The following is a 25,154-nucleotide window of genomic DNA, read 5'->3' on the forward strand; positions in this document are numbered from 1 at the left end:
ACTAGAGATTGAAATTGGAAAAATTATATGGTAGCATCTATACAAGTAGTACGTGATAGTGCAGGGTGGACGATCCGGACGTTGCCGTGCGCCCTCGCGAGCGAGGAAGTTCATCTTGCCTTATTCTCACCAACATAACTAGGAGTCCAACTTTCTCTTTCATTTATCTAACTTGATCGAGGAATTTTTTACTTCGAGCAAGCTTTTTTTCTTTTGGCCGAATGAACCTCTTTTTGTCCTGTTACCAGAATGCCTAGACAGTCCGACTACTTAATTATATTTTAAGATCTCGCTCGTTTGGCCTCATCATGCTGTGAAAGGTGACAATAATCACGACCCATGCGGACAGAGTACGTTGGCAGATGTGTTTTCGTTACTTTTTACAAGTCAGACTTTTACAGATGGTTGTTACACTGCCTCGAGTGCCATGGATACCCCAGACAAAGCCTGCTTCTTACCGTCACGTTCCCTGCAAGAGAGCGGGTCTCTCTCTCGTTCTTGGAATGCAATCTTGTGGGGGGAAAGTGCAGGGACGGACCCTAACGGGGTTACTTTCGGGATGTCAGATCCAACACACAGGATCACAAATCCTCCGAGCTCCGAGGAGCAAGCAACCATCCCACACCCCTGAGCCATATGGGAGGGGAAGGGGGACGATATTCGATTTCCCGGTTCCTATTCAGTTAGCAGATTCGCGGGACGATCCAAACAACGTAACATTTGGTCAGGGAGATATTTTCTTCCAGCCCGGAGATGTTGTTTTGTTGTCAAAAAGTCGTTTGGGCTATCCAGGAAGTCCATGGGTATCCATGGGCCTCCATGCCTTCAAACCGGTAAAATTGGAAAGTATTAACAACCCTACAGTATCAGCGCGAGCAATAAGTTGTGTGCCCGATGACTGGTCGGGAGCTCAGAGCAGACCACTGTTATTCAAAAAGGAGAGCGTGTTTTCTTCGAGGGTATTGGCTGTGGTGTGCTGGAAGCCCAGGCCTGGGTTAAACAAGGGAACAGGCCAATATAATCCAATATATTTGCGACCTGAAAAAAGTGGCAATCTTCCTCTTTCGGCAAGGGCAAGAACAGCCGGACATGATCCACACCACTATTTCCTTACCCAGCCGTCCGGCTCAGGCGTAGCTTTGGCCAAGGCGGGACCCGATCCGGCCGAAACGGGGAATTATCTCGTTGGGGTGGAGAGCAGGTGTCATAGGCGGGCGATAATTGACAGAATGCTCTGGAATCGAGATAATCAATAGATTTTATCTTCTCTCAGCTCTGAATGAAGTTCCGCGTGGCAGTGAAAACGGACATGTCCGTGGATGCAACGGAGGGTGTCACCGGGCCCCTATGTTCCGCCGCTAAAGCAACCGTTTTCATCTCTGAAAGTTTTCAATCAGTTCCATCGAAGTAACCAAGAGTCTTGTACCGGCGTAATGTCACCGATATAAGGACCGTATCGAAGATATCTAAGTCATGTTGTAGATGGCAACTTTACCAAGCCCCTGTCCAGGCCAGCATCCCTGACAAAAACGTCACTTAGAACTCTTTATTCGAAGAGCATCCCCACGTTGAGCTATAAGTTGGGAATCATGGTAGGACCGTCGTGCCAATATATTTTACTAATGAAGACCATTGTGCTGTTACTTCGTGGCATCTTGTATTACCCTCCACGCCCCATCCCTACCTACCTACCGATACACATGAACTCGTTTGCTTCAAGCGAAGGCATATAATTGGTTGTATCCCTTTCATTTCTTATGGTTGGAGCTTAGAGGTCAGCTTTGCTCATTCCAATGCTGGTCAGTAGCGTGCTGTGGAGTCCAGCAAAACTAGGAGGTCGTTATGACCTTCAAAGTAGGGTAGCAGTTTAATGTTTAGTTCTCACGTGCAACCTCGCCCATAATAATCTCCATGATATCCCTGCCACTACCTCAAGTAGTCGGCATCTGAGGAAGCGAAAAGTGCTTGTCTCTTGCGAAAGGTCGGTTCTCCTTCCCTAGTGATACCACATACAGTACTCGTCCACCGCAGAGAGACCGGCGTAACAGAAGGCATGGTCCTCAGAGGATCGCATGTCACCTATGAGTATCCAACTTCATTTAGGGATTCTATCTTCATGACTATGATGCTAACGTTGGAAGATTGGATGTACCTATCCAATCTCACCAACCTCCCCTTTTTTTTTTTTTTTTTGCCTCCCTCCGCTTCAACGGGTTTCAACTTTGGACGCTCTGGTTGACGGCCAGGATCTTTCGTGTTAACGGGACCTTCAGCATTACTAAGATTTATCACACGAGTTCGTTTCCTCATTCCTTTCCGCTCGTTCCTCCACATAAATTCACCGGCATGTGTACCCTCAATAAGGTCCTAAGATGCGTTCACACGCTCGTCCAAGACAGGGAAGAACCTCCGCAGAGCTTCTCTAATGCTCTAGAAGAAAGCCTGTGGATTCGGCGCGTTGGGGTCTATAACTTGATGCACATCCCAATGTTCAATGATACAGGTCCCATTCAGCCGATAAATGTCTACTATGGCCCTGGACGGGACGCCCGGCTGCGTGCGGTGGACATGAAGGATGACATAGTCAGGCACATAGAAAATTCGCGTAACATTGTTAACGAGCCCAACTCTCTCAAGGTTCCCCTTTAGATAGCGCTCTGCGACTGCTTTTCCCGACGGAATATTCGGATTGTGCTGGATGTAGGGTTCGGAAGTGTGGTTTATATAAGTGTCGACGTCTCTATCCGTGTAGGCTTGAATCCATTTAGCGGATGATTCTTGCTGTTCTCGGAAGAGAGCCTCGGGAGACTCGGAAATAGAAAGTGGGAGGTCCGGGAGAAGTTGGCAAGATAGAGCCGAGACGAGTGGTGTGAGTGCGAGAACGACGAGACAAAGGATGGAGCATGTATGCTGCATGGTTGAAAGATGCCCACCGGAGAAAGGATTTCGCAGGTTCCAGTAAGAAGTGGAGTGATTGAGCAGTTTAATATGATGTGAAGTTGTAGTAGCGGACGCAACAGAGGATGGTGCCAGAATTCCTAGATGGGGAAGAGCATGAAACGTGAGGAGCGAGATGGTTGTTCTTTATATGCTCATATGAGGAGCCGACATCAAACCTATCAGTTATACTACTTCTTCTGGTGAAAGCTAACTGATCAGGAAATCGAGCCTTTCACTTTGATTGTTCCGAGATCTCAGAGATTTTCAAGAAGCAATACGAAGGAAGGGGTTTGTTCACCAGGACCGGCGTTGCACGTAGAGGAAGGCAAGCTGGGATTAAGTTAAGGTAGCCTAGCAAAATCTCCAGACTTCTTGCTACTTTGCCCGTTTACCCCTGAGATAATATGAATTCACTAGCATCGCCATTTCCAAAGCAATTGATCGATGTTGGGCGTACCCTCAGTCAAGGGGCTAGCGAAAGTTAGCAGAAGACTCGGGGAAAACTCAGGGCCCTGTGGACGTTTAACGCCCTGCTGGAAGCTTCGCGGCTTCGAAGTTTAAAACGGGATACTATCCTTGGTGGTTTGGGGGAAGGAAAATATAAACTAGTCGTATATACGGATCAGGGACTGCATTTCACGTGCCAGCTATTTCCTGGTGAAGAGACACCCAGTTATGGTCAAAGGGGCTAATGGAGCAATTACATTCCTAAATCCTTGACAGTCTTGGTGTCCGTTGTCCATGCCAACCGCGGAAACATGTCGAACGGTGTTTTTCAGAATAGAGTTTCGGTGAAGCTCAGCCGCCGAAGTTTGACGTTGGTTACAAACACGGAGATGCTTCATCGGACAGGTGAACACAATCATGTTTTTTGTCAATAAAGACTCATGCGGTTAGTATGTAGAATATGGAAGTATCGGCTCAGAGTGAGTCGGCCCAATACAACTAAGGCAGGAGTTCGTGATATAAAAAAACTTTTATGTAGCCACAAAACTAGAGTTCAACAAGATCCCTACGCGCATTATGGGCTTGCTCTTGTGTGGGACCTTGACCCTCTTCTCTCCAGGGGTGAGATCTAATCCGATGGGGAGTCCATTGTGGGATTTCCTTTGATCGAGAACGGAGTCATGGCCTGGTCGCCATTAATGAAGGTCCACATGAAAGTACTAAGGTGGTGCATTCCCTGTACAGAGGAATTCGGCTTATATCTATCCTCACATTCTGCTTGAAATGAGATTGGCCTTCCGGGCTACATCCATATAGGTCTTTGGGTGCAGCAAGATGAAATGTATACCAACTTACCACAATTGTCAATATGGGCAATGAATCAAAATGTCCAAAACCGTGAATCCATATTACAGAAAAATGTCGAGGTTCGTTTGTTTCGCACCTTCCCAGCTTCAGGACGACAGTTGGCGTGTGAGTGTGTTATGTATGAGATTTCAGGTCAGGATTCTCAACGTCTCATGGAAGCTCAAGTGGTCGAGCGGTGACGCACTGCTTGCAAATTACTTCCGCAAGGCCGGCTTGGAACCCGGTCTGGTCAAACCATGAGACGTGGAGGAAATTGGGATATGGGAGTCGGGAAATGGAAATTGGGATTGGAGGGAGAAGTGGGAATCCTTTTTTTTTTTTTTTTTTTTTTTTTTTTTTTTTTTGCTAGATTATACCTGGCTTTTCCGTTTCTTCTTTTCCGCGAGGGAATTGCTCACCAGGGCGTTCTTTTGAAGCTCTGATATCCCGAGGCTGCGGGGGTTTTGGGCGGAGTTGAGGCAAAGGGGGGAAACTTTGGAGGGGTTGCTGGTTCGAAACTGGGAGTGGACTTGTGCCTACATTTTTCTACTCATTTTTTTGTTTGGTCTGGGACTGGGACTGGCAGCATGCCACCGGCTCAGATTAACTGCACTTCTACATCAAGGGCGTCTGGTCTGTGTAGACTTAATATTAAGGCTGTTTTCTTTTCACCTTTCATTCACGGAGATCAGATAAGATGGTTTCTGCGAGATGGATGTCCATCCCACACACACCTGCCACATCGGATCATCGTATCCCGAGAACGGACTAACGGGACTAACAGACACTAGACAGGGTGGCGGCCTCCTTAATACGAGAAACAGGACGTAGCCTAGCACATAACTAATAGCTCGAAAAGTGGCGTACGAGGAAAGGCTAAAAGCAGTGTGAGAGCGAAGAAAAGGAAGGCTCGGCGTGGGTAGCTGCTCCAATATTGAACTTTTTCTTTTTCTGGTCTGGGCAAGAAGAAGTGTGGTGCCAGTTCACGGATGAGAGAGGGCCAAGACTTCAACTACCAAGCTTAACCATGCCAACACGACTGCTGTGTTGAACCACCATTACATCAGAGCTCTGCTGCGGCAGTACGAATGCGTCGAAATTGAAAAGATGGGATGCTGTAGGGCGGGAAAGCGGCATTTAGTATTACCACAGCGCGGAACGAGGTGCGGAAAGACGAGGAGTACCGTGTGGGGGAGTATTGAGAGCTTGCTTGGCCCTGCTGGGGGTAGGGGTGGGTGGACAATGTCCTCCTTCTGGGGATGATCTACTTAATGGGTACGTATTTGAATGACGTATGAGAAGGGGACGGCTTTAATCGCCCAGAGGAAGCTCCAGGAACAAAAACAAGTTTGATGAGAATAACAATGAACTCCTCCGGGGACTTCGTAGGGCTTATGATGTGGACCAGAATGTAAAGGTTTTTTTCACGCAAAAGATCCCCTTCAAAAACAAAAGGCTAGTTTCGGCCGAAGGTTGTCGAACTCTTAAGGTTCATAAACATCGGCTTACTGCGGACTTCGAGGAATATCCGGGTAGACGTCAGCTTGAAACGGGTCTGTTGTACGCAAAGAGCTAGAGCCCCGGGCTTGTTGAAGACTGGAGTACTGGATCGAAGGTTCGAGTTGAAATAACATCACACAACTAAAAATGCCAAGCCTTGATTATTGATCCTTGTCACTGGGAACAAGGGTTGGAGAGAGTTCAGAGATTGATAAGGAAAATTTGAGCGAGCTAAAGTTCGGGTCTCCTGATGCATTTCAGTTGGCGCATGTACAAGTACCAGGTACTTCATACTTCGTCCTTGCGAAGATCACAAAACCCTGGTGGGTGCGAGGCGAGTTCAACTTTGGTAGCGTTGATGGTAGAGTGCGAAGTAGTATATCCATCAATGGAGAACCCACCCATGTCCGTACGTCATACACATTCCAGCGTCGCGGAACTCGCTCATGAAATGAATCCATCCCTGCAAGGCTGCCGATCCGGAATGGAGCGAGTGGGAAATGATCACGAACCTGGTCTTAAACATCATTAACCATGCATAGATCAGATGGTTACAATACCGCTAGAGGGGGTAGACGTGGGTCTTTCAATATACACTACTGCTTACTTCGCACTTCGTCAAAACTGGGAGGCAACAGTGGACCTCGGTGCGGAGAGGCCAGTCAGGGTGCAGGAAGGCAACGCTCTGTTCTCCATAGGGCATGGCAGCATGGGACAGGGACAGCTCCGAGGAGAAGAGAAAAGGTTTGCAGAGTAAAGTACGAAATTATTGGTGCATGAGCAGTCAAGGAAACATCAACAGAAAGCTGGGCTTGGGGAAGCTCATTTCCGATCCTCATCCGAGTCATCCATTCACCAAAACACAAAAGCTAAATTTTGCCTGCCTAAAGGGGATGTTATGCAGTAGGAAATGCATTAGGGCTAACAGAGGTCTCTGAAAGGTTCTTGGTAGACTTGAAGAAGCTAGCTCTGGGCCGGGATGGCTGCAGTCTAGCCCATCATGCTCCGATTCCGGTATGCGTCCTCTTCGGATGGAGAAAAGTACACTAGTGTACCATAAAGAATGTACCTTGCTTCGTTGCCGAAGACATCGAGATCCCGTTTGAAGATAATCAGGACTGGGCTTGTGGATGAGGGCGTCGCTAACTCGATGAGGGATGGCGCGCATATTCAGTGACAGGTACCCGGTCCGAAGGGGGAACAACCAGAGACGTACACTAGTGGGCTGGCTCAGCAAAGAGAGTAAATAGTGTAGAAGTAGTGGGGTGGGCAGAGAGGGTCACGATTAAATCGTGATGCGAAAAAACAGTTGAGGGTTTGAAGAGATCGTGATGGATGTTCCGTCGTCGTGCGGTGTAGCTTGGCAGCATCATCAATGGTTTGATCGTTAATACCTCAACTCTCGTCGTAATCTAGAGTAGTAGCAACAGCGGTCGACATCAATTGATCTTGGGGGCGGCACTGAGGATGGCCAGGCCAGGCCTAAAAGTGCAGTGTAGTGGAGGGGATACCACACTACACTACCAAAGAGCGGGTTGTGGGGGACCAAGTAAAAGTGGCGCGTCGTCAAATGTTCCAGGTCCAAGATTGATTGATTTCATCAAAAGCCACAAGATTATCAGATCATCTTATTGATTGATAAGATTAAATTGATCGGTGTGGAAGTACGAAGTAGAGGTACAAGTACTTTGTACCTGGATCGAAAAAGATGGAAAGAAAATTTCATCTCCTCCATCAACTCCACCAACTCCGCCAACTCCATCACACTGATCGCAAGTGCTGATGCTGGTGCTGGTGCTCCGACGACCGAGCCGGGCCAAACGAAGTACAACATGCACCATCATCCAATCCAATTGGCTCCACCGAATCCACCCAACCTCCACTCCCACGCTCCCAGCTTGTTCCCCAAGGGTAACCCTGGCCCATATCTCAAACCATGTGTCATGCCAAGTCAACCTCATCAGCCTCATGGCAGCCGAGCCGACGACGATAAAGTCCAATCCAAGAGATGATCTACTATTGATGCCGTGTATCCACTGATGGCATTCGTTCCCGTCTAGCCTGCAGCCGTACCTCCGTACCTCACTTGAGTGGCCTCATTTGGGCGACACGCATCTCGAGCGCGTTACAACATCGAGAAGGCGAAGCGAGTGTTGCGCCTAACATGCTTCGGCTGGTACGGACGGACGACTCGCCATCCGTAATGGACGAGCCTTGCCTTGTGGAAGCTCCTAGTTTGGGGGGGAAGGGGGGGGGATCAATACTAGTGCGTATGGAGAGTCGAGCTCGCGCTCCTCGGCATTGATTTTCAAAGCCCGAAATAGCCAGCACATACGAAGTAGTGTAGGCTAGAGACAACTGAAGGCAGAGTACGACCCAACTTTGTAGCTACCTACTTCGTAGCTAGGCTCGATATTCTCGTCCCATCATACCCCAGATGCCGTCCGATCTCGTAGCCCACCGGCCCTCTCTCTTTTCACGTTGAGCGCGCCCAGGAGTCGGGTCACCATGTCACTGGTACTTCGCACCTGCCCCAGATGTGCCCATTTCCACCCATGTCAGGCTGGCTGCCCGAGTCTAGTTTATCTGCACCTACACCACGAAGGACACACTAATCATCACACTGCGTTCGCCTAGCGGAGTCTATTGAATGTGGGACCATGGGCTCCACGCTCCGCACATTCTCCACCCTGGTCCATTTTCGGTTCTCCGGCTTCGACCACGAGCTCGAACGACATCCACGGCCAAGCATGGTGAGGGTGAGAGCTCTCAGCGACGTTCGGAATATCCACCGCGCCCAGAGCTTCGGCATAGCTCTTGATGCACGCCATGCAGGCAGCTGCGTGTGTCTATTTAACCCCATAGACATCCCCCACCTCTCTCTCTATTCTTAGTCCTTCATTCCCAAGTTGTCAACCACGGGCCTAATCAACATATATTGGCAAGTGCTTCCCGTCACCACTCGACCAAAGTCTGTGTGACACGAGCACCAATCTTTTGCCCCTTCCCGTTCCTGCCTCGTCGTCAAGCTCACTCGCTCGTTTGAGACGTCTGCTGTTGGATCAGCAAACATGAGGACTTCACTGTCCCTCAGCGCCGCCATGGTGCTGGCCCTGGCCTCCGTGGCCAAGGCTATCCCGCTCTGCGCGGTGAGTCCGAAGGAATATCCGCTAACACAGTGACCAGGATGCTAATCCTTCCCTTCAACAGATCAACTGTTTCCAGGGTACCATCACTGACTACCCTCCGCTCGACTGCACGGAGCCCAACATGTACCTCTGCTTCTGCAAGAGCGAGTTCCTTGCCATCACTTACAAGGACTGCACCTACACCGCATGCAGCACCCCCGAGGATATTGCTGATGCTATCAACTTCGGCATTGACCTTTGCGAACGTAAACCTTCCCTCTTCCCAACTACTCCTTACATACCACGCAACGCTGACCCTTCTCTCAAGAGCTCGGTGCCCCAATTGACATCCCCACTGGCCCTCCCACCACTCAGCCCACTGTCGAACCGACCCCTGAGCCTACTCCTGAGCCTCCTTCCAGTGAACCCCCCAGCTCTACCGCTACCTCCGCCCGCCCCAGTAGGACTCCCTGGCCCGAATGTGTCTTCACCTGTGTGAATCAGGGAGTTGCTGCCGGCGAACCCTTCGGTTGCACCCAGGATAACCCCGCTTGCTTCTGTCAGCATGAGGAACTTGTGACTGGATACAGGGACTGTGCCTATGCTGAGTGCCAGTCGCCCGAGGAAATCACTCGCGTGATCAACTACGGCTTGTACCTCTGCGAGGAAGCCGGAATCCCCGTCACTGTGCCCACTGTCCCACCTACCCTCGTGCCCACCGACATTGCCAGCACCACCTCCGCTGCCCCCACACGAACCAGGACCCCTTGGCCTGAGTGCGTCTTTACTTGTGTGAACCAGGGAGTTGCCGCCGGTGAACCATTCGGCTGCACCCAGGACAATCCCGCTTGCTTCTGTCAGCATGAGGAACTTGTTACTGGTTACAGGGACTGTGCCTATGCCGAGTGCAAGACCCCTGAGGAGATCACTCGAGTCATTAACTATGGTCTGTACCTCTGCGAGGAGGCTGGCATTCCTGTCACTGTGCCCACTGTCCCACCTACCCTCGTGCCCACCGACATTGCCAGCACCACATCCGCTGCTCCCACCCGCACCAGGACCCCTTGGCCCCAGTGTGTCTTCACCTGCGTCGATCAAGGTCTTGCCGCAGGCACATCCTATGGCTGCAATTCCAATGAGGATTTGGAATGCTTCTGCAGTCATGATGAGCTCATTACTGGATACCGTGATTGTGCCTATGCTGAATGCGAGTCTGAGGCTGAAATCACGCGCGTCATAAACTATGGGCTTTACCTTTGCGATTCAGTCAACATCACCGTCACTGTCCCCACTGTTCCTCCCACGCTCGTTCCCTCCTCAACCCTCCCCAGCGGCACTGCCGACACCACGTCTAGTGCCCCCACTCGCACCAGGACTCCTTGGCCTCAGTGTGTTTTCACTTGTGTGGACCAAGGTCTTGCGGCAGGCACATCCTATGGCTGCAATTCCAATGAGGATTTGGAGTGCTTCTGCAGCCATGATGAGCTCATCACTGGATACCGCGACTGTGCGTACGCTGAATGCCAGTCTCCGGAAGAGATTACCCGAGTCATCAACTACGGCCTTTACCTTTGCGACTCGGTTAATATGACCGTGACCGTTCCCACTGTTCCCCCCACGCTCGTCCCTACTACCGCCCCAAGCGGCACTGCCACAACCACCGCACCCACTCGTACCAGGACTCCTTGGCCCGAGTGTGTGTTCACCTGCGTTGACCAGGGTCTTGCGGCGGGCACGTCTTACGGCTGCGATTCCAATGAGGATTTGGAATGTTTCTGCTCCCACGATGAGCTCATTACTGGCTACCGGGACTGCGCCTATGCTAAATGTAAGTCGCCTGAAGAAATCACCCGTGTTATCAACTACGGACTGTATCTCTGCGACTCGGTCAACATCACCGTCACTGTCCCCACTGTTCCTCCCACGCTCGTTCCCACCACTGTCCCCAGCGGCACCGCCAGCACAACCTCCACAGCGCCCACTCGCACCAGAACCCCCTGGCCCGAGTGTGTGTTCACTTGTGTCGAACAGGGCCTTACCGCCGGCAAGCCGTACGGCTGCGACTCCAACGAGGATCTGGAATGCTTCTGCTCCCATGAAGAACTTGTCACTGGCTATCGTGACTGCGCTTACTCTGAGTGCAAGACGCCAGAGGAAATCACTCGTGTGATCAACTACGGTCTCTATCTCTGTGACTCTGTCAACATTACCGTCACTGTTCCCACCGTCCCTCCCACGTCCCAGCCCACTGTTGTCCCTTCTGCAACGACAAGCTCTGCTCGCCCCAGCAGGACCCCCTGGCCTGACTGCGTCTTCACTTGCGTCGATCAGGGCCTTGCCGCCGGCAAGCCCTACGGCTGCGACGACGATGAGGACTTGGAATGTTTCTGTTCCAACGAGGAGCTCGTCACTGGCTACCGTGACTGTGCCTACGCCGAGTGCAAGACCCCCGAGGAAATCACCCGCGTGATCAACTACGGCTTGTACCTTTGCGATTCGGTCAACATCACCATCACCGTCCCCACTGTTCCCCCTACGGCGCAGCCAACCGCCAGCTCTACTCGTCGTCCTACCAGTCGTCCCACCGTTACCGGCGAGCCTCAGCCCACTGGTGGCGATGATGACGATGTGGACTGCCCTACTGAGTCTGCTAAGCCTCCCAAGCCTACAAAGACGCCTTGCCAGACTGGTAACTGCCCTCCCGGCCACGATGATGACGACGATGATGATGAGCCCCAGACCCCCTGTGAGACTGGCAACTGCCCTGGTGGTCATGATGACGATGATGATGATGATGATGATGATGAGCCCCAGACGCCTTGTGAGACTGGTAACTGCCCTGGCGGAAACGGCTCCGACAATGGCAGCGGTTCTGGCTCTGGTTCGGGATCTGGCTCTGGTAGCGGAAGCGGCTCTGGATCTGGATCTGGTTCCGGTTCGGGATCTGGCTCTGGTAGTGGAAGCGGCTCTGGATCTGGCTCCGGCTCCGGCTCTGGATCCGGTAATGATGACGGTTCTTCTCCCGTTGTCGTCGCTATGGTAAGTCTATTCCCAAATTCACCCACCGTTCACAACGCATCTAACAAGGTTCTTCCCTCTAGGGCAACTCCCTCACCGCCGCCCCCGGTCTCATCATCGCGGCCGGCCTTGCCTTCCTGCTTATCTAAACCACAACTCGTGGCTAACACGATGAAGCATGCCACAAGGTATCGCATCCGGCCTGTCATACCGCCTCGATGCGTGTAGCCTATTCTTCGGTCTGTACATGATTAACTGCTTTCTTTTCTTCTACTTTTTCTCTTCTTCGTCCTTTCGGGTGGATGGGTGGGTGTAAAGGGTGGAAAATCTTCTTTCTTCAGACTTAAATAATTCCCCGTCCCTTTCCAAAGGAATGTGAGGTGTAATGAAATATGGCTCACACGGCGTGCATGGGGAGTGATGTGGGAAAAACATGACGGAAAGCCGACCAAAAACAGAATACTCTTATAGTCTTTCCTTACTTCCTCCAACTTGGCCGGCTTGGATTTTTGGGTCTTTTTTGCTTGTATAATTCTCACAGGCTGCCAGCCGCGCCCTTTTTAAACCTTAATGATATTGTTTATTTGTATAATTCTTCTCCTATTTACTCGGTATGCGATGAGGTATGAAATTCCCAATTGAGTTAAGCATCAACATCTCAACGGGGAGACCCAGGTCCTCATGAATCCTGACCTCCCGGAAGTCTCGAGGAGAGATTTGCGTACTAGAGTGCGGAGCTGATCATAGTACACCAGACAGCTGCCAAGAAAATGGTCTCAGACAAGACTCGGCTTCGAGTCTCTACATCGATAGCGATCGGCAGGCACGCGGAGAAAGCATGAAAACTCGTAGTTTTACGGCAGATGGAGTCCGCTCAAGAATTAATTCTTGCTTTCATTTCTTGATGCTATTCTATTCCATATCCCACCACTTTTCGTACCTCCCCATCACGTCTATCTAAAGCGTAAGCCAAGGTGTCGCACCACAAAGTCGTTGAGGACATGGCTGTGGCGTAACACGTGTAGGCAAAAGAGCCGGCTGAATGGTTTCCTAACTGGAGCGCATCATGGTATCTGTGTTAAACAAATCAAAAAGAATTACCGAGTTCCGAGGGGTATCCTGAAAACAATATGAGAAAGTTCCTGCTCCAGTTAACGCCGCGCTTCTGTCTTTTTTTTTTTTCTTTTTCTTTTTCTTTTTCTTTTTCTTTTTCTTTTCTTTTCTTTTCTTTTCTTTTCCTTTCTTTCCATCGCCTTATTCTCCCTTACGTAGGGATAAGATTTCTGTCTCTAATAGACAGGGTCATGAGTCGGGGGACCAGCGTAGTTCTTGTGGCCCCAGACGATGTACCACAATGCCGAGATGAGAGTGGCGCCTACGAAGACGACAGGAGCATAGTTCACTGTGGCCGCGGTGACTGGGATAAATGAGGGCATGCAGAAGAGTGGCATAGCAAGAATCGACCAGGCTAGCAGACATGTTAGTTAATATTCAAACCCATCACATGCAAGGGAACAGTTGGAGCTCCCTCGAAAAGAGAATACTTACCAAGCGCAATGACGTTGCAAGGAACGCCGAACCGGCCGAGGTTGAACTTCGCATCGGCGAGGTGTTTCCGACCATTCGCCAAGCTAATGGCAATAGGTGCGGCATACGACGCGGTGAGGCAAATGACGCCAACGCCAGAGAAGGCGTTGAAAGCGGCCGGGGAACCGAAGTAGATGAGACCAAGTAAGATCTGGACAACCATACTCAACATCATGGCGTTGAGTGGCAGGTCTAGCCCCGTGTGAACTTTCTTCCACCACCTAGCGCCGGGAATGGCACCATCACGCGCGAATGCCCAAGTGCAGCGAGAGGCGGCGGTCGTGCAGCTGATACCGCAAATGAGGGCGAGAACCATGATGGGAATGAGAAGTCCAATGGCTCCCTGTGCAGACCCGACAGCGTCCTTGATGATAGTAGGAACTGGCTGTCCGCTAGCGAGGCTGACGAGCACTTGGATGTCGGGCAGGACGAAGACAAGGGGAACAAGGAAGAGAAGCCCGCCAAAAGCATTGATAAAGATGGTGGCTACCATGGCCTTGGGGACTTGGGTCGCGGGTTTGTGGACTTCTTCGCACATAGAAATGATCATTCCAGTAGATGAGGTAGCATAGGCGGCGTGGAGCAGACCGACGAAGAAAGACCATCCAGCGGGCCAACCAGAGTTGGATTCGAAGTGACCAAAAACGTAGGCAGCAGAATGGCGTCCATTCTTGGCGATGACAAGCACGCAAACCAAGATGGCAATGACACCAGCGAAGGTCCAGAAAATAGCCACGGTCTGTTCAGCATCGTTAGTAACTCAAAGTCATAGCCTCGTGCCGATAGCAGGACGCCGGCAGGCAATGACCACTAGTATGCGGATGGGGATGGGGATGGGGATGGACGAACATCGAGGATAGGCAACCATTTGTTTCCAAGAGCCGCGACTAAATTCTGGAAAACGGTAACGGCAAGGAAGATAAGGAAGACCTGGTACGTAGAGGCTTCAAAGACACCGACCCCAGGCTCCTTTTCAAACACGTTGATACAAGCGACGAAAAAGAGAGTGGTGCCGAAGCTCACTGCGAGAGTGATGGTAATGTTCCCAACGACATACAGCCATCCACAAATCCAGCTGGCTAACCGTCGCCATTCTGGGGGAGCAAGCATGAATGCTTGATAATACACACCTAAATCATGTCAGCCAATATTACAAGAGCGAAAGTCTAACCGTCACAATTGAGGTGAATCTTCTTGCACAAGCCTGAGGCGGCAGATGCTCTCTCGAGACCGCACACATATCATCGGCAAAGAAAGAATCACTGGGGAATGATTGGCTAGGGGGAGTAGCGTGGGTGTGCAATTTACCTCCTGCAGTTGGATACACGCTAGTGATCTCTCCCAAAGACGCGGCGACACAGGCAATGATCAGCGAGACGGCAAGCCAACCCCAGATAATGTTAACTGGGCCGCCGCCGATCAACGGGTAGTAGAGAGTAGTTGCAAGACCGTATGGAATTGAAGCGAGGACGAAGGACATGAATGCCACCTGGAGAGTGGATCGACGACGCGAAAGCTCGGGTTTGTAGCCTAGCGCTTCGAGGGCCTGGTCGGCTTGAATATCCTCGAGAGACGATCGGCGATATCGGTCGGACTGGGCGTCATCAAATGACCCTCGACGTTGCCGGAGGTCGCCATCAGCGACGCCCTTGACATCCTTGTTATCGGAACCGGAGGAGCGGCCGGCAGGTTGAGTCTCAACCTCGGCAACGTAAAGCCCTCGATCCATAGCTGAGGTCGGGCTCTCCAAGAGTTAGGGCACACGAGAGTGGAGCGAGATGAGGGGGATGGTAGGGCAGAGGGGAGAGGAAGGAAGTGGAGGGAGAGAGAGGGAGAGAGAGGGAGAGAAGAAGGAAAAAGAGATAAGGTAGCTTCAATTCGTGGAGAAGAGACCTTGGGGTTGTTATGTATCTCTGACTTGCATACTGGTCTGGTTACATCCGAAAGTTGCACCGAGAGTCGAGTCTGCAGCCTGTAACTTTTAAGACTGCCCTGGACTGGACTGGACTGGACACTGGATGAGCCAACTGATAAGCAGCAGGCGTAGCTGGAGTATTTCGTAGTCTAGGATTGAAGCTGACCACTTCCCGTTGAGAAGAGATACCAGAGCAGAGAGACCGGAGGAAGTAGAGAGAGAAAAAGCTAAGAAAGAGAAGACAAGAAAAGACGTGACTTCGCCCACTTTGTTGAATTGTTCTCAGCTTGGCCCATAAAAAGTCGTCTCCACCCGTTCCTCAAACAGCATACTACACTAAATAGCTTTCCATGTCGTTCCCGAGGGATTGGCGCCATTAGTTCTGTACGATTGTATTTTAGCAATTTTTCTCAAGCTCCAAGCGTGTCCAAGTGTGTCGATGTAAGCGGGCACACGACAGTCGGCGGGAAAAATCGTTCGAATGGCGTGGGGGCGCGGTCCCCTTGATGGTTCGGTGCGTCCGCTCGGTGGTGAAGAGGGCCTCGAGCAATGGCGAGAGCCTATCAAGTCTGCGGACCAGCTTCCTATTCCAGAATGGTGTGGCGAACCAATGCTACTTTTCCAGGATTTGGGATTAGTTATCTAACCACATCCAGATGCGGGTCCAATTGACTTTGTCTTGATTTTGTTAGTCGTTCATTTGTTTGGTCGGAATCCGAATCATGGTCGTTTCAATGGTCTCTATTTGTGGCCTTGTCCCCCAAGAATCAAAGGCCACAACCGTGGAGTGCCCCATCTTCTCGACTCCGGCGCCCTCATTCGTGACATAATGCCCCAGGCCAGGCCCGCTGTCAGGGTGGATCAAGGTTGCTAGGAGGACGAAGTCGGAGCATCAGTCGAAAAGCTGGAGAGAAAGAAAGAAAGAAAGAAAGAAAGAAAGAAAGGCAAAGTGAGGGAGAGTAACGAAGCCTTGCTGCCGGCAGAACGCAACTGCATTGTTTGATTTAAACTACCAACGTCACATTATGACGTACGACAAGGAGACAGGGAAACGGAAGGCACACGCACACCTTCCTCCTAGATCGAGGGCAACTTACAGAGTGCTACACTAATCTCGTTTACTTCGGAGGCTGAATTCTCTTGGATGCACATGATTAGTGCCGCGGTGCGCCTTCGGTGTCCTTATTTAGCATAGGGCAGCTCTTGCCTTACCCAAGAGATTTATGTAAGAAGGCAGCGAAAAACATGTGACAGCGCCGATTGAACAAGCGAGCAATGAACAAGCGAGCATTGCCAGCGCGGAATACTCGACAAGAAGACTCCATCTCGATTCGATGGACAAGTTGAATTTGCGTTCGTCTCGACTTCTGCTTCAGCTGCTTACTACTCATAATATTATTGTCCGCGTATTAGACCTTGCCATGAATGCGTGCGTTGTGGCAATGTGTTGGATATTGTGTTAATGGAGGGCTGATGTAAGACGAGACGGCGCTGGGACATTGGAGACGATACTTGGAGGGACCACCCGAGCCAACTAAAATCCCCTGCACTTGTCGTCTCTCAGCACATCAATGATATTCATGGTTGGAACTTGAAGCTAACGCACCCAGTTTAACAGTTTAACAGGCGCAGCGCGTGAGAGTTTGGTGATATGGGTTCACAACGACGACAAATCATCTTTGAAAGTCAGATTGGCTTGGGATTAGTTGAGATTAAAACACACCAACCCCGATGGTAGTTAGGGCAGCTTTGCCTGTCCCTGACGAGGTTTCAATCTCCCCAGCAACATACATAATCCCAACCCCCAGCCGCGACAATAGCTTGCACGTTAGCCGACATCTCGCCAACTTGCTTCGTAGTTGTAGGGACCTTAATCGGGGTAAAGGACGTAGGAGTCACTTCTTTGATGTTTTTCCCCCAGTCTATCATCCTGACAATTCCATCACAATGCCAGACCACAGAACATTCAAGTTCGCCAAGTTTAGTGGCGGTAGCAAAAATTCAGCTTCACAACAAAGCAAGCGGAGGCGGGGGATCTAATAACAACACAGGAATCGAAAGGATTTTGGTTAATACTGTCTTCAGCTGTAATGGAGTGACTGCCAGTCTCCTCATTTCGATGCATTGAGACGAGTCCAACTTCTGTCACCGCTCCCAAGTCCGCACATCAACAAAGGCCCGGGATTCACGATTGGGTCAAGTCTCCTCCCAATACATATTGAGTGATGTGTCTAGTCCTTTGGATTTACTGGTCCCAGTGCTGCCAGCCGACTACCGCATGCCGCATCGCATCGCAGCGCATCGCAGCGCAGGGTGCGCAAGGACGGAGTTCATCCTCCACCAGGTCTGGCTGACCTGATTGATGTACAAGCCGCAACACACACACAATAACCCCGGACTAATGCCCGCAAAATCGGGCACCAAGCCCGAAAAGAAAGGTACAGCCTGGAGCTTGGAGCCTGGGGCGCACTGGCGTTTAGCGGGGGCATTTCCCGGTCGTATCGCCCCGTAATAATTCATCAATAGAAGCTCCACAGATCCATTCAATCCCGAGAAAGCTTCTCTTTCCACCGTACGTGGCACCAAAGATGCGTTGCCATTGTTTCCCAACCAGGCTCGTGCCGTAAAAGCGCATTTACACCACCGCGGTCTTTACGACTCTGCGATATACGGAGATATGCGTCCGAGTTGTTTACCATCAAGATCCCACAGATTCAACAGATCGACGTCTTGCTTTGGCCTTAGCCAGCCAGACACTGCAACACTACTACACTGCATAGCTCATCAATCATCCTATGGACCGGCACCCACTCTCGGGTAGAATCTACGAATGGACGCTCTTGGGCTGCCCGAATGTATTACAAAACTGATGAAGCTCCCATGTAGGAATAGTACTTCGAGTCCGACCTCCACCTGCAACCCACATATCACGAAAGATCTTCGTTGGCCAGTTTGGAAGGTTGTGCTTACCTGGGGAGCCCGTCCGCGAATAATATCGTGGAATATCTGTGCCCGAGGCGAACATGCCGCATAAGAGCGGCTCTTGTGGTAATACAACATTCGTCGTGTCCGAAAAGGCTACCCACAGGCTCCAGCCTGGTCATAACCCCCGCTCTTTGTCTTGGGGAGCTGCAAAGTCAGGGCTGTCCCGTTCCCTAGCTATTGATATATAATATAAGACTCCGAAAAGCCATGGCAGGCTAGACCTTCGTAGTTCGGATGCACACACTCTTCATCGCGGGCCGTCGCGTCGAGTAGGATCCCTAGATGAGGAAAGCTAGTCCATCACCCTCACTTACTTACCTCGCTTGACAATCCAGTTCAATCCAGTTGGCCAGCATTATTTCTACTTTATCCACGGCACAAATACATCCGAATTGGGGCAATGGCTCTTTGCCCCGTGGCACAGGCGGGCCATCCCGACATGTACGGGCTCGGCATCCGCCTTGCCTTCTACATTCAGTGGATCGGCCTTATCATCGTAGAATACCTCGACGAGTCGGAACTAATCGTCATCCGACTCCTCGGCCTCGCCCTCTCAGCCGCCGCCTTCATCGGTCTCCTGTTCCAGGCCCCAGCAAATCATCTTACCCTGGCTGAGGCTTACCTTGTCCTCCTCCTCGCCATGAGCATCTACATTTTCATGATACCCATCTATCTTTGGAAAGCGGCAACACGCTTCGATCCGTACTGGGACCCGCTCCGCTGTACGGCAGAGAAGAGAAGTCCTGCGTTCAGGATGCTGAATTTCGTCTTGTTGATGGCCCTCAGCTGCCTCGGCATATGGTATTGGTGTGCCTTCGTCGCCAATCGACAGCAAGACTGCGACGATTACGGCTTCTTCTTTAGCCGTGTCAGCGTTCAGAATAAAGCCTTTATCGCGTTCAACGCCATGATATCCTTCATTATCCTGTTGGGATCTCTGGGTCTCCTTGTCCTCAGGGCCGGATGGGCAATGAACGTCTTCGAGAAAAGAAAGAAGGGCAGGAGGATTAGGTCAGTATCTCTCCTCTCCTTAGGTCTAACTTTACCTGTCATACTCGTAGAATAAGAGACCCCTCTACTTGCGCGCTATGTTACCGCTCGGTCCGTTCCCCTACATCTTCGCCCCACGGCTAACACTCAACTCTGGTCGAAAGACGCGTCCACAAGGCAGCCCTTCGAGGGGCCAAGACGTTCAGTAACATCACGGTTGCCGCAGTCCTCATAGCGGCATCCGAACTCACCATCTCTTGGAATGAGCTACCCCGCGCCAACGACATAGCAACCGTCGCTCAGGTTATTCCTCTCCTCGTCAGTTCCGGCATCGTCATCCGCGTGATCTTCCTCTATTTCGCCCGCACACATATGGAGGTGAGCCTCGGTGCTGCCTGGAGCGGCAGTAGCACGTCGTCGGGGTCGTCACGACGGAGCTCTCGGAAGAGCTGTGGCTCCGGCTCGGCTCCCCGGCCCCGGCCCCGGCCGCCGCCGCCACCACCACCACCACCAGAATTTTACCCTCCACCTCCACCTCCGCCGGCTGCAAGGGGACCTTTTATGCGCCCTCCTCCTCCGCCGCCTACAACTCCTCCTCCGCCGTGACCGACAGGAAGATTCCTGTGCGGTAGTGTGCGCCGAACGAGTTTAATGTTCTAAGGATGAGAGTGTTTGTTTTAGGATGTGCGAATTAAGCTTTTTTGATTATTGCGAGTGTAAAATTAGACGAAAACAGGATCGCGGGCTGACACGAAAATGATGGACAGATGCAAAAAGAAGGCTCAGAATGTTTGGGTCGGTTGGTTTGAGTCTTGGCCCGCGAGATGTATCCAGTATTGTTAGTCACTTAGCACTGTGGAGCCACATATAGATTGTACAATTAAATACAGTGTAATACTGAACTGCGCACTCAGGTTACCATGCTGCTCTGGTGACCCCGCAACCAGCACCATCCCAAAGTAAACAATTTAACCTCTTCGAGCTCATCGTTCCAAGCCATCATTCCCCTGATCAAGACCACAATCGCCGCCTCCCTCCTCCCGCCCACTCGCCCGCCCTCCCTTTTACCTCAAGGAACAGATACCGCGAAGTCATGCCTCCCCCGAAATCTTCCTCGTCCAGTGCGGCCAAGGACAAGTCCAAGGTCCACAAGCTGGCTCTGAAGGGGAGTGCCAGACTTGTTGCCGAATTCGTATGCTTCTCAACTTTGTGGACCTTTCGTGGTGGTTTGGACTAATCTAACCTTCTTCTTCGAATTAGTTCCAATACTCTATACACTCGATCCTGTGAGCCGCCCCCGATCCTCTCCGCCTGCAATCCGGAACTATCCACTCCCCCAGTTGTGCTAACCACATCTTCCAGATTCCAACGAGGGGTATACCCTGCCGAAGACTTCATCGCGTACGTCTCAACCCGTTCAGCTCTCCTTCCGCTACGCAATGCTAATAGCTTCACATCTGCAGCGTCAAGAAATATGGCCTTAATATGCTCGGTTCGTACTCAGCTCTTCGCACCACAACCGATCCTTTAGATCACCCACGTTAACCCCAGCTCACCGGGCATTCCAGTTTCCGCCGACGACCAGGTTAAGGCATACATCAAGAAGATCATGTCCCAGCTAGATAAGTGGATGGTCGGCGGCAAGATTTCCAAGCTCGTCATTGTCATTACGGACAAGGACACCGGCGAGCACGTAGAGCGGTGGCAGTTTGACGTATGCATGCCTCATATGCAACCGATTTTCGCCTCGAAAACAAGTCATCTGACGATTATACACAGGTTCAAATCTTTGGGAAGAGTTCTTCAAAATCAAGGTCATCCTCTAAAGCTGCCGATCAAGAAAATCAGGCCCCAGGGTGCGCCCATGCCTTCCACACTCCCTTGAAGCCCCTCCCTACACTTCTTCGCGACCTCTGCTAACCCTCCATCCCCCTCCAGCTCCGACAACCAGCCCCTCGAAAAATCCGAAAAAGAAATCCAAGACGAAATCGCCGCAATCTTCCGCCAAATCACCGCCTCCGTCACCTTCCTCCCCCAACTCGCCGGCGACTGTACCTTCAACGTGCTCGTCTACGCCGACGCCGATTCCGACGTGCCCGTCGAGTGGGGCGACAGCGACGCCAAGGAGATTGATAACGCCGAGAGGGTGCAGCTCAGGGGGTTTAGTACGAGTAATCATAGGGTGGACACGATGGTCAGTTACCGGCTTGCCGAGTAGAGGTGTGCTGGGCCGGCCATCCCGGCTGCATTTAGATCAACGGAGTTGGACGAGTGGAGGGGGGATCTTTTGGGAGTTTATGGCGAATGGGGTTTCTTTTCCCTGGTGGACATCTACTCGTACTTAATAGAATAGCCCACGTACTGGCCGTGTGGCTACGTCTTAATCTTGGTGAACGCAGGTCGCTTTATCATACACCGCCATCGTCCAAGGCGACCCCACTATACGAGGATGTGTTTGCGGTCTATTCGAGGGAACAGAATCAAGTGGTTTGCTCAAGGGAACTTCCTGGCAAAAATGCAATGAATTCGACGTTATCTCTCTTGTTTCATTGCTCATCATTTATCATCTAATTTTCTTATTTACGAAATGTAACCCCGGCCTGCCTTTTTATCTTCCAAACTTGAATCTCTATTGTGCAGCAACTTGCCTCATGAGAGCTCAAACATCGCAGCGCTTTAAACTCGCTTGAAAAAGTAGACGTAGGCGAACTTTGACATCTCGTCCACATCCGTGGCCTCGACGACTTTCTCGTCGTTAAACAGGACCCATGAGGACTCGCTCTGGTCTTCGGAGAGGTGCTTTCGGATGAATGCGACATAATGCCTAAAACACAACTATTAGCAAGGCTTGCAAAAAAAAAAAAGGAGCACGAGATTAACTTACCCAGTATGAATGCTGGTCCCCTTGTGACACACGATAGATTGGAGTCTGTAGTTAGCCGGCAGGTCTGAGCTACCTGGAAGCTCTTTCTCAGCACCGGTCTCAACAGGCGTTGCATCGCTCTCATCTTCAAGGCCCGTGTCATCAGGATGGCTAAACAACCATTCGACCGCCCTTTCGGCATCTCCGCCCGTCTCTCGCAGCGCCTTTTTAGCTTGCGGTTCGCGGAAGCCCATGGCTACAAGCATCTCCACTTGGGCTGGATCAACCTGAACCGCTGAAGCCTTGCCACCTGAAAGGTCGAGCGGAGCGTCAACGTCCGGGTCATCCATGTGGGCAAAGATCCACTCCATGGCAGCGTTGGCGTCGGAGTTACCGGTGGCATGAAGGGCTCGCTCGCAACGATTCTTCGAGAATCCCATCGCCTGAAGTTGCTCGAACGCCGCGGCGTCAGGAACAAACGCTGCAGCTCCAGGCTCGGGGACATCGGGAAGCTCGACCTCGTCGGGCTGCAGGCCCGATGACATGTACTTCTCGAACGAAATCTTTCCTTCGGGTACAATGACGGGGACATCAATCTTGATAGGAACCCAATTGACAACAGTCATTTTGCTTGCATTGACAGCCAGAACGGCAGGGAGAGTCCTGAAGCGGAACTGCTTGGTAAAACCGTCCTTGCTGCCACAACCAGAACATGCAAGTTCAACTATCTCCGGTGCTGTCAATCTATCCAAGCACTCCTCGAGAGTGACGGCGCGATAAACATCGGCGTTAGTTTCACCACCCTCTGTCAGGCTCGGCTCAGCAGTTATTTTTTCTTTTGGGATGTCGACAAAAATATTATCCTGTTCCGTGGTCGTGTATCGGACCTTCTTGCACCCAAGACACTGAAGCCTGTGTTCAGAAACAAACCGGAAATCGTTCGTCGGATCTGATTTTCCGGACGCTTTGTTCGATCGCTGGATGAGAGTGAAGATGTATTGCAAAAACTCGAAGGCATCCTGTTGGCGCATAGTTGAGAACTCGGCATGACCTCGGCCCACGAGATGCTTCAACATTGCTGGGGCGATACCTCTCTGATATCTCAACTCTGACTGGTCCGTGGTGTGGTAATCGGTATTCGGTTTAGAATACCGACCAGAAAGTAGGCCATGTCCCATTTTCCTGAGCTGCGTCTCTAGATCGGCAGCAGGATCGCTCACGGAGGGAAGCGGGTCGGAGACATCGTAGTACCGGCTCTTGAATGCAGGGAGATCGAAGAGACACTGGACAATACTAGCTAGGTAGCAGCTGTTGCCTAGATTTTTGAGACCCGTGAGGCCAGGTCCGAACAACGGCTTCAACTCCTTACCATCCTCGGTAGTCATGGAAAAGTCCCACTTGAGATTGTGCTCGATTTGCATCTCCGTCAGACTCTTCTCTGTCTTTTGGCGATCAGCAATGTTGATGCCCCAGTGGGCGAGATGCGTTCCAAGAGCATCATCGATACGTTCTTCGTCACACTTATAGCAGTAAACATCGGCATTTCCCTCGGGGGTAATTGAGCCCAGTTTGACGGCGACACCATGGCTAGAGTCAAGGGCATGAGCAAGACCGTGAGAATTTCCTTCGACACCACCCATCTGCTTTCTACCGCAGCCGAGGTTTCCACACTCGAGGCAGAGCCAGAGATTTTCTTTCAGGTCGCACTTGGAACAGTGGCCAAGATCACCAGACTCGATCGTCTTCGGGTCCTGTTGTTGGAGAAGTAGGATGTGTTCGCAGGAAGTGAGCTCTTGCTCCCATGCCTTTACCTCCTCTTTGCGCGAGAAGGTATTCGCAGTCAAGATGCCATCAACTATAGGGGCAAACTTCGAGCTCGTTTTATCGAGATCCGTATCACATTCAAGACATCGGACAGTGGTAGCGGTATCGTACTTGTCCTCTTCGGTTTCGGCGGCGATCGCAAGCTTCGACATCTTAAGAGGGGGCTCATCTCGCACGACTACCTTCCGGGTGCGACGAATATTTAGGACGAGAGGATGGTTTCGGTAAGCGCTGTGCAGCTTGTCATGATGCTGGGGGCCAGCACATCCTCCATTAAAACATTGTAGGCATACATTGAGCCCATCGGGGTCGTCCTGAACAGAGCGAAGCTGGTTTTAGTCTCGTTGAAAGAGCAGGGTCGGGAGCCAACGCCCCTGGGGACGAGGCGTGGGGGGCATACAATCGAGTCGAAGCACTGAGTACAGTCCTCACGATAGACTGACTGAGTTGGATTGGGGGGGCGAAGAGCTATTGAAGCGAGGGCGTCAGAACTTCCCCATCAAAGAGAAGAACCCAGATGAGAGGGAGGATCTCTGGGAGGTGAGGGATCATACCGATAGCTTCGCTGTGCTGGCACGACATTTTGAAGGCTTGCTGAGGCAAGTTCGTCTCTAGTCCATACACAGAGGTGCCAAGCGAGTTGGAAAGAGTAGCAACCAGGGCAAGGTGATTGCAGACCTAGGGACCTAAGATGTGGATCGAAACAGTGTTTATCTGGGTTCTGAAAGAACGGAGGGCGAGAGGTCGGGGGAAATAGCCAGCTTGTTTCTTCCTTCTACTAGGGCAATCTTTCATTCCCTCTGGTACAGGCATCAATACAAGCAATCGTCAGCCTGGTGGTTGTCTGGACTTGGAGCTGTCAAGGGTGTGTTTGCCTTGCTGCGGGGTGACGCTATGTGCCTGCCTTCCTCGAATTGGTGGGGCAGTTGAGCTCCAAATTCGCCAATTGTTCCGGAGCTCCCCACACACTGATGGCACCCGCTTACAGTTGACGCCAGAACCCCCCCGCCAATTCCCCCCAAAACAGCACTGTCAAAATAAACTCAAATTGGTTCTTGGTGGTACCCTCCACAACGGGCTTGGCAAGACACGGAAGCAGAGACTTCGACAG

General features: G+C 51.4%; 4 protein-coding genes across 4 annotated transcripts; 2 read left to right on the forward strand and 2 right to left on the reverse strand.

Annotated features, from left to right (window-relative positions):
- Window positions 1–8,804: 8,804 nt before the first annotated feature.
- Window positions 8,805–12,028, forward strand: SAPIO_CDS8499 (uncharacterized protein; the record flags this gene model as incomplete). The annotated part of the gene is made up of 4 exons (XM_016790121.1): window positions 8,805–8,882; window positions 8,944–9,127; window positions 9,190–11,900; window positions 11,963–12,028. 4 exons carry the CDS (start codon window positions 8,805–8,807, stop codon window positions 12,026–12,028), a joined length of 3,039 nt encoding a protein of 1,012 aa, XP_016640384.1.
- Window positions 12,029–13,168: 1,140 nt separating this feature from the next.
- Window positions 13,169–15,195, reverse strand: SAPIO_CDS8500 (uncharacterized protein; the record flags this gene model as incomplete). Its single annotated transcript, XM_016790122.1, has 4 exons — window positions 13,169–13,347; window positions 13,428–14,205; window positions 14,316–14,488; window positions 14,826–15,195. The coding sequence occupies 4 exons, from the start codon at window positions 15,193–15,195 to the stop codon at window positions 13,169–13,171; spliced, it is 1,500 nt and encodes a 499-aa protein (XP_016640385.1).
- Window positions 15,196–18,766: 3,571 nt separating this feature from the next.
- On the forward strand, window positions 18,767–21,574 carry SAPIO_CDS8501 (uncharacterized protein; the record flags this gene model as incomplete). Its single annotated transcript, XM_016790123.1, has 11 exons — window positions 18,767–19,377; window positions 19,521–19,734; window positions 19,794–19,984; window positions 20,124–20,155; window positions 20,271–20,548; window positions 20,617–20,642; window positions 20,719–20,757; window positions 20,820–20,848; window positions 20,925–21,070; window positions 21,136–21,212; window positions 21,295–21,574. 11 exons carry the CDS (start codon window positions 18,767–18,769, stop codon window positions 21,572–21,574), a joined length of 1,923 nt encoding a protein of 640 aa, XP_016640386.1.
- A 458-nt stretch (window positions 21,575–22,032) lies between these two features.
- SAPIO_CDS8502 (Ubiquitin carboxyl-terminal hydrolase 14) lies at window positions 22,033–24,625 on the reverse strand (the record flags this gene model as incomplete). The annotated part of the gene is made up of 4 exons (XM_016790124.1): window positions 22,033–22,180; window positions 22,241–24,357; window positions 24,444–24,511; window positions 24,598–24,625. 4 exons carry the CDS (start codon window positions 24,623–24,625, stop codon window positions 22,033–22,035), a joined length of 2,361 nt encoding a protein of 786 aa, XP_016640387.1.
- Window positions 24,626–25,154: the final 529 nt, after the last annotated feature.

This window comes from Scedosporium apiospermum, assembly GCF_000732125.1.
Source record: "Scedosporium apiospermum strain IHEM 14462 chromosome Unknown SEQ_SAPIO_0121, whole genome shotgun sequence".
In the NCBI taxonomy this organism is placed as follows: Eukaryota; Fungi; Ascomycota; class Sordariomycetes; order Microascales; family Microascaceae; genus Scedosporium; species Scedosporium apiospermum.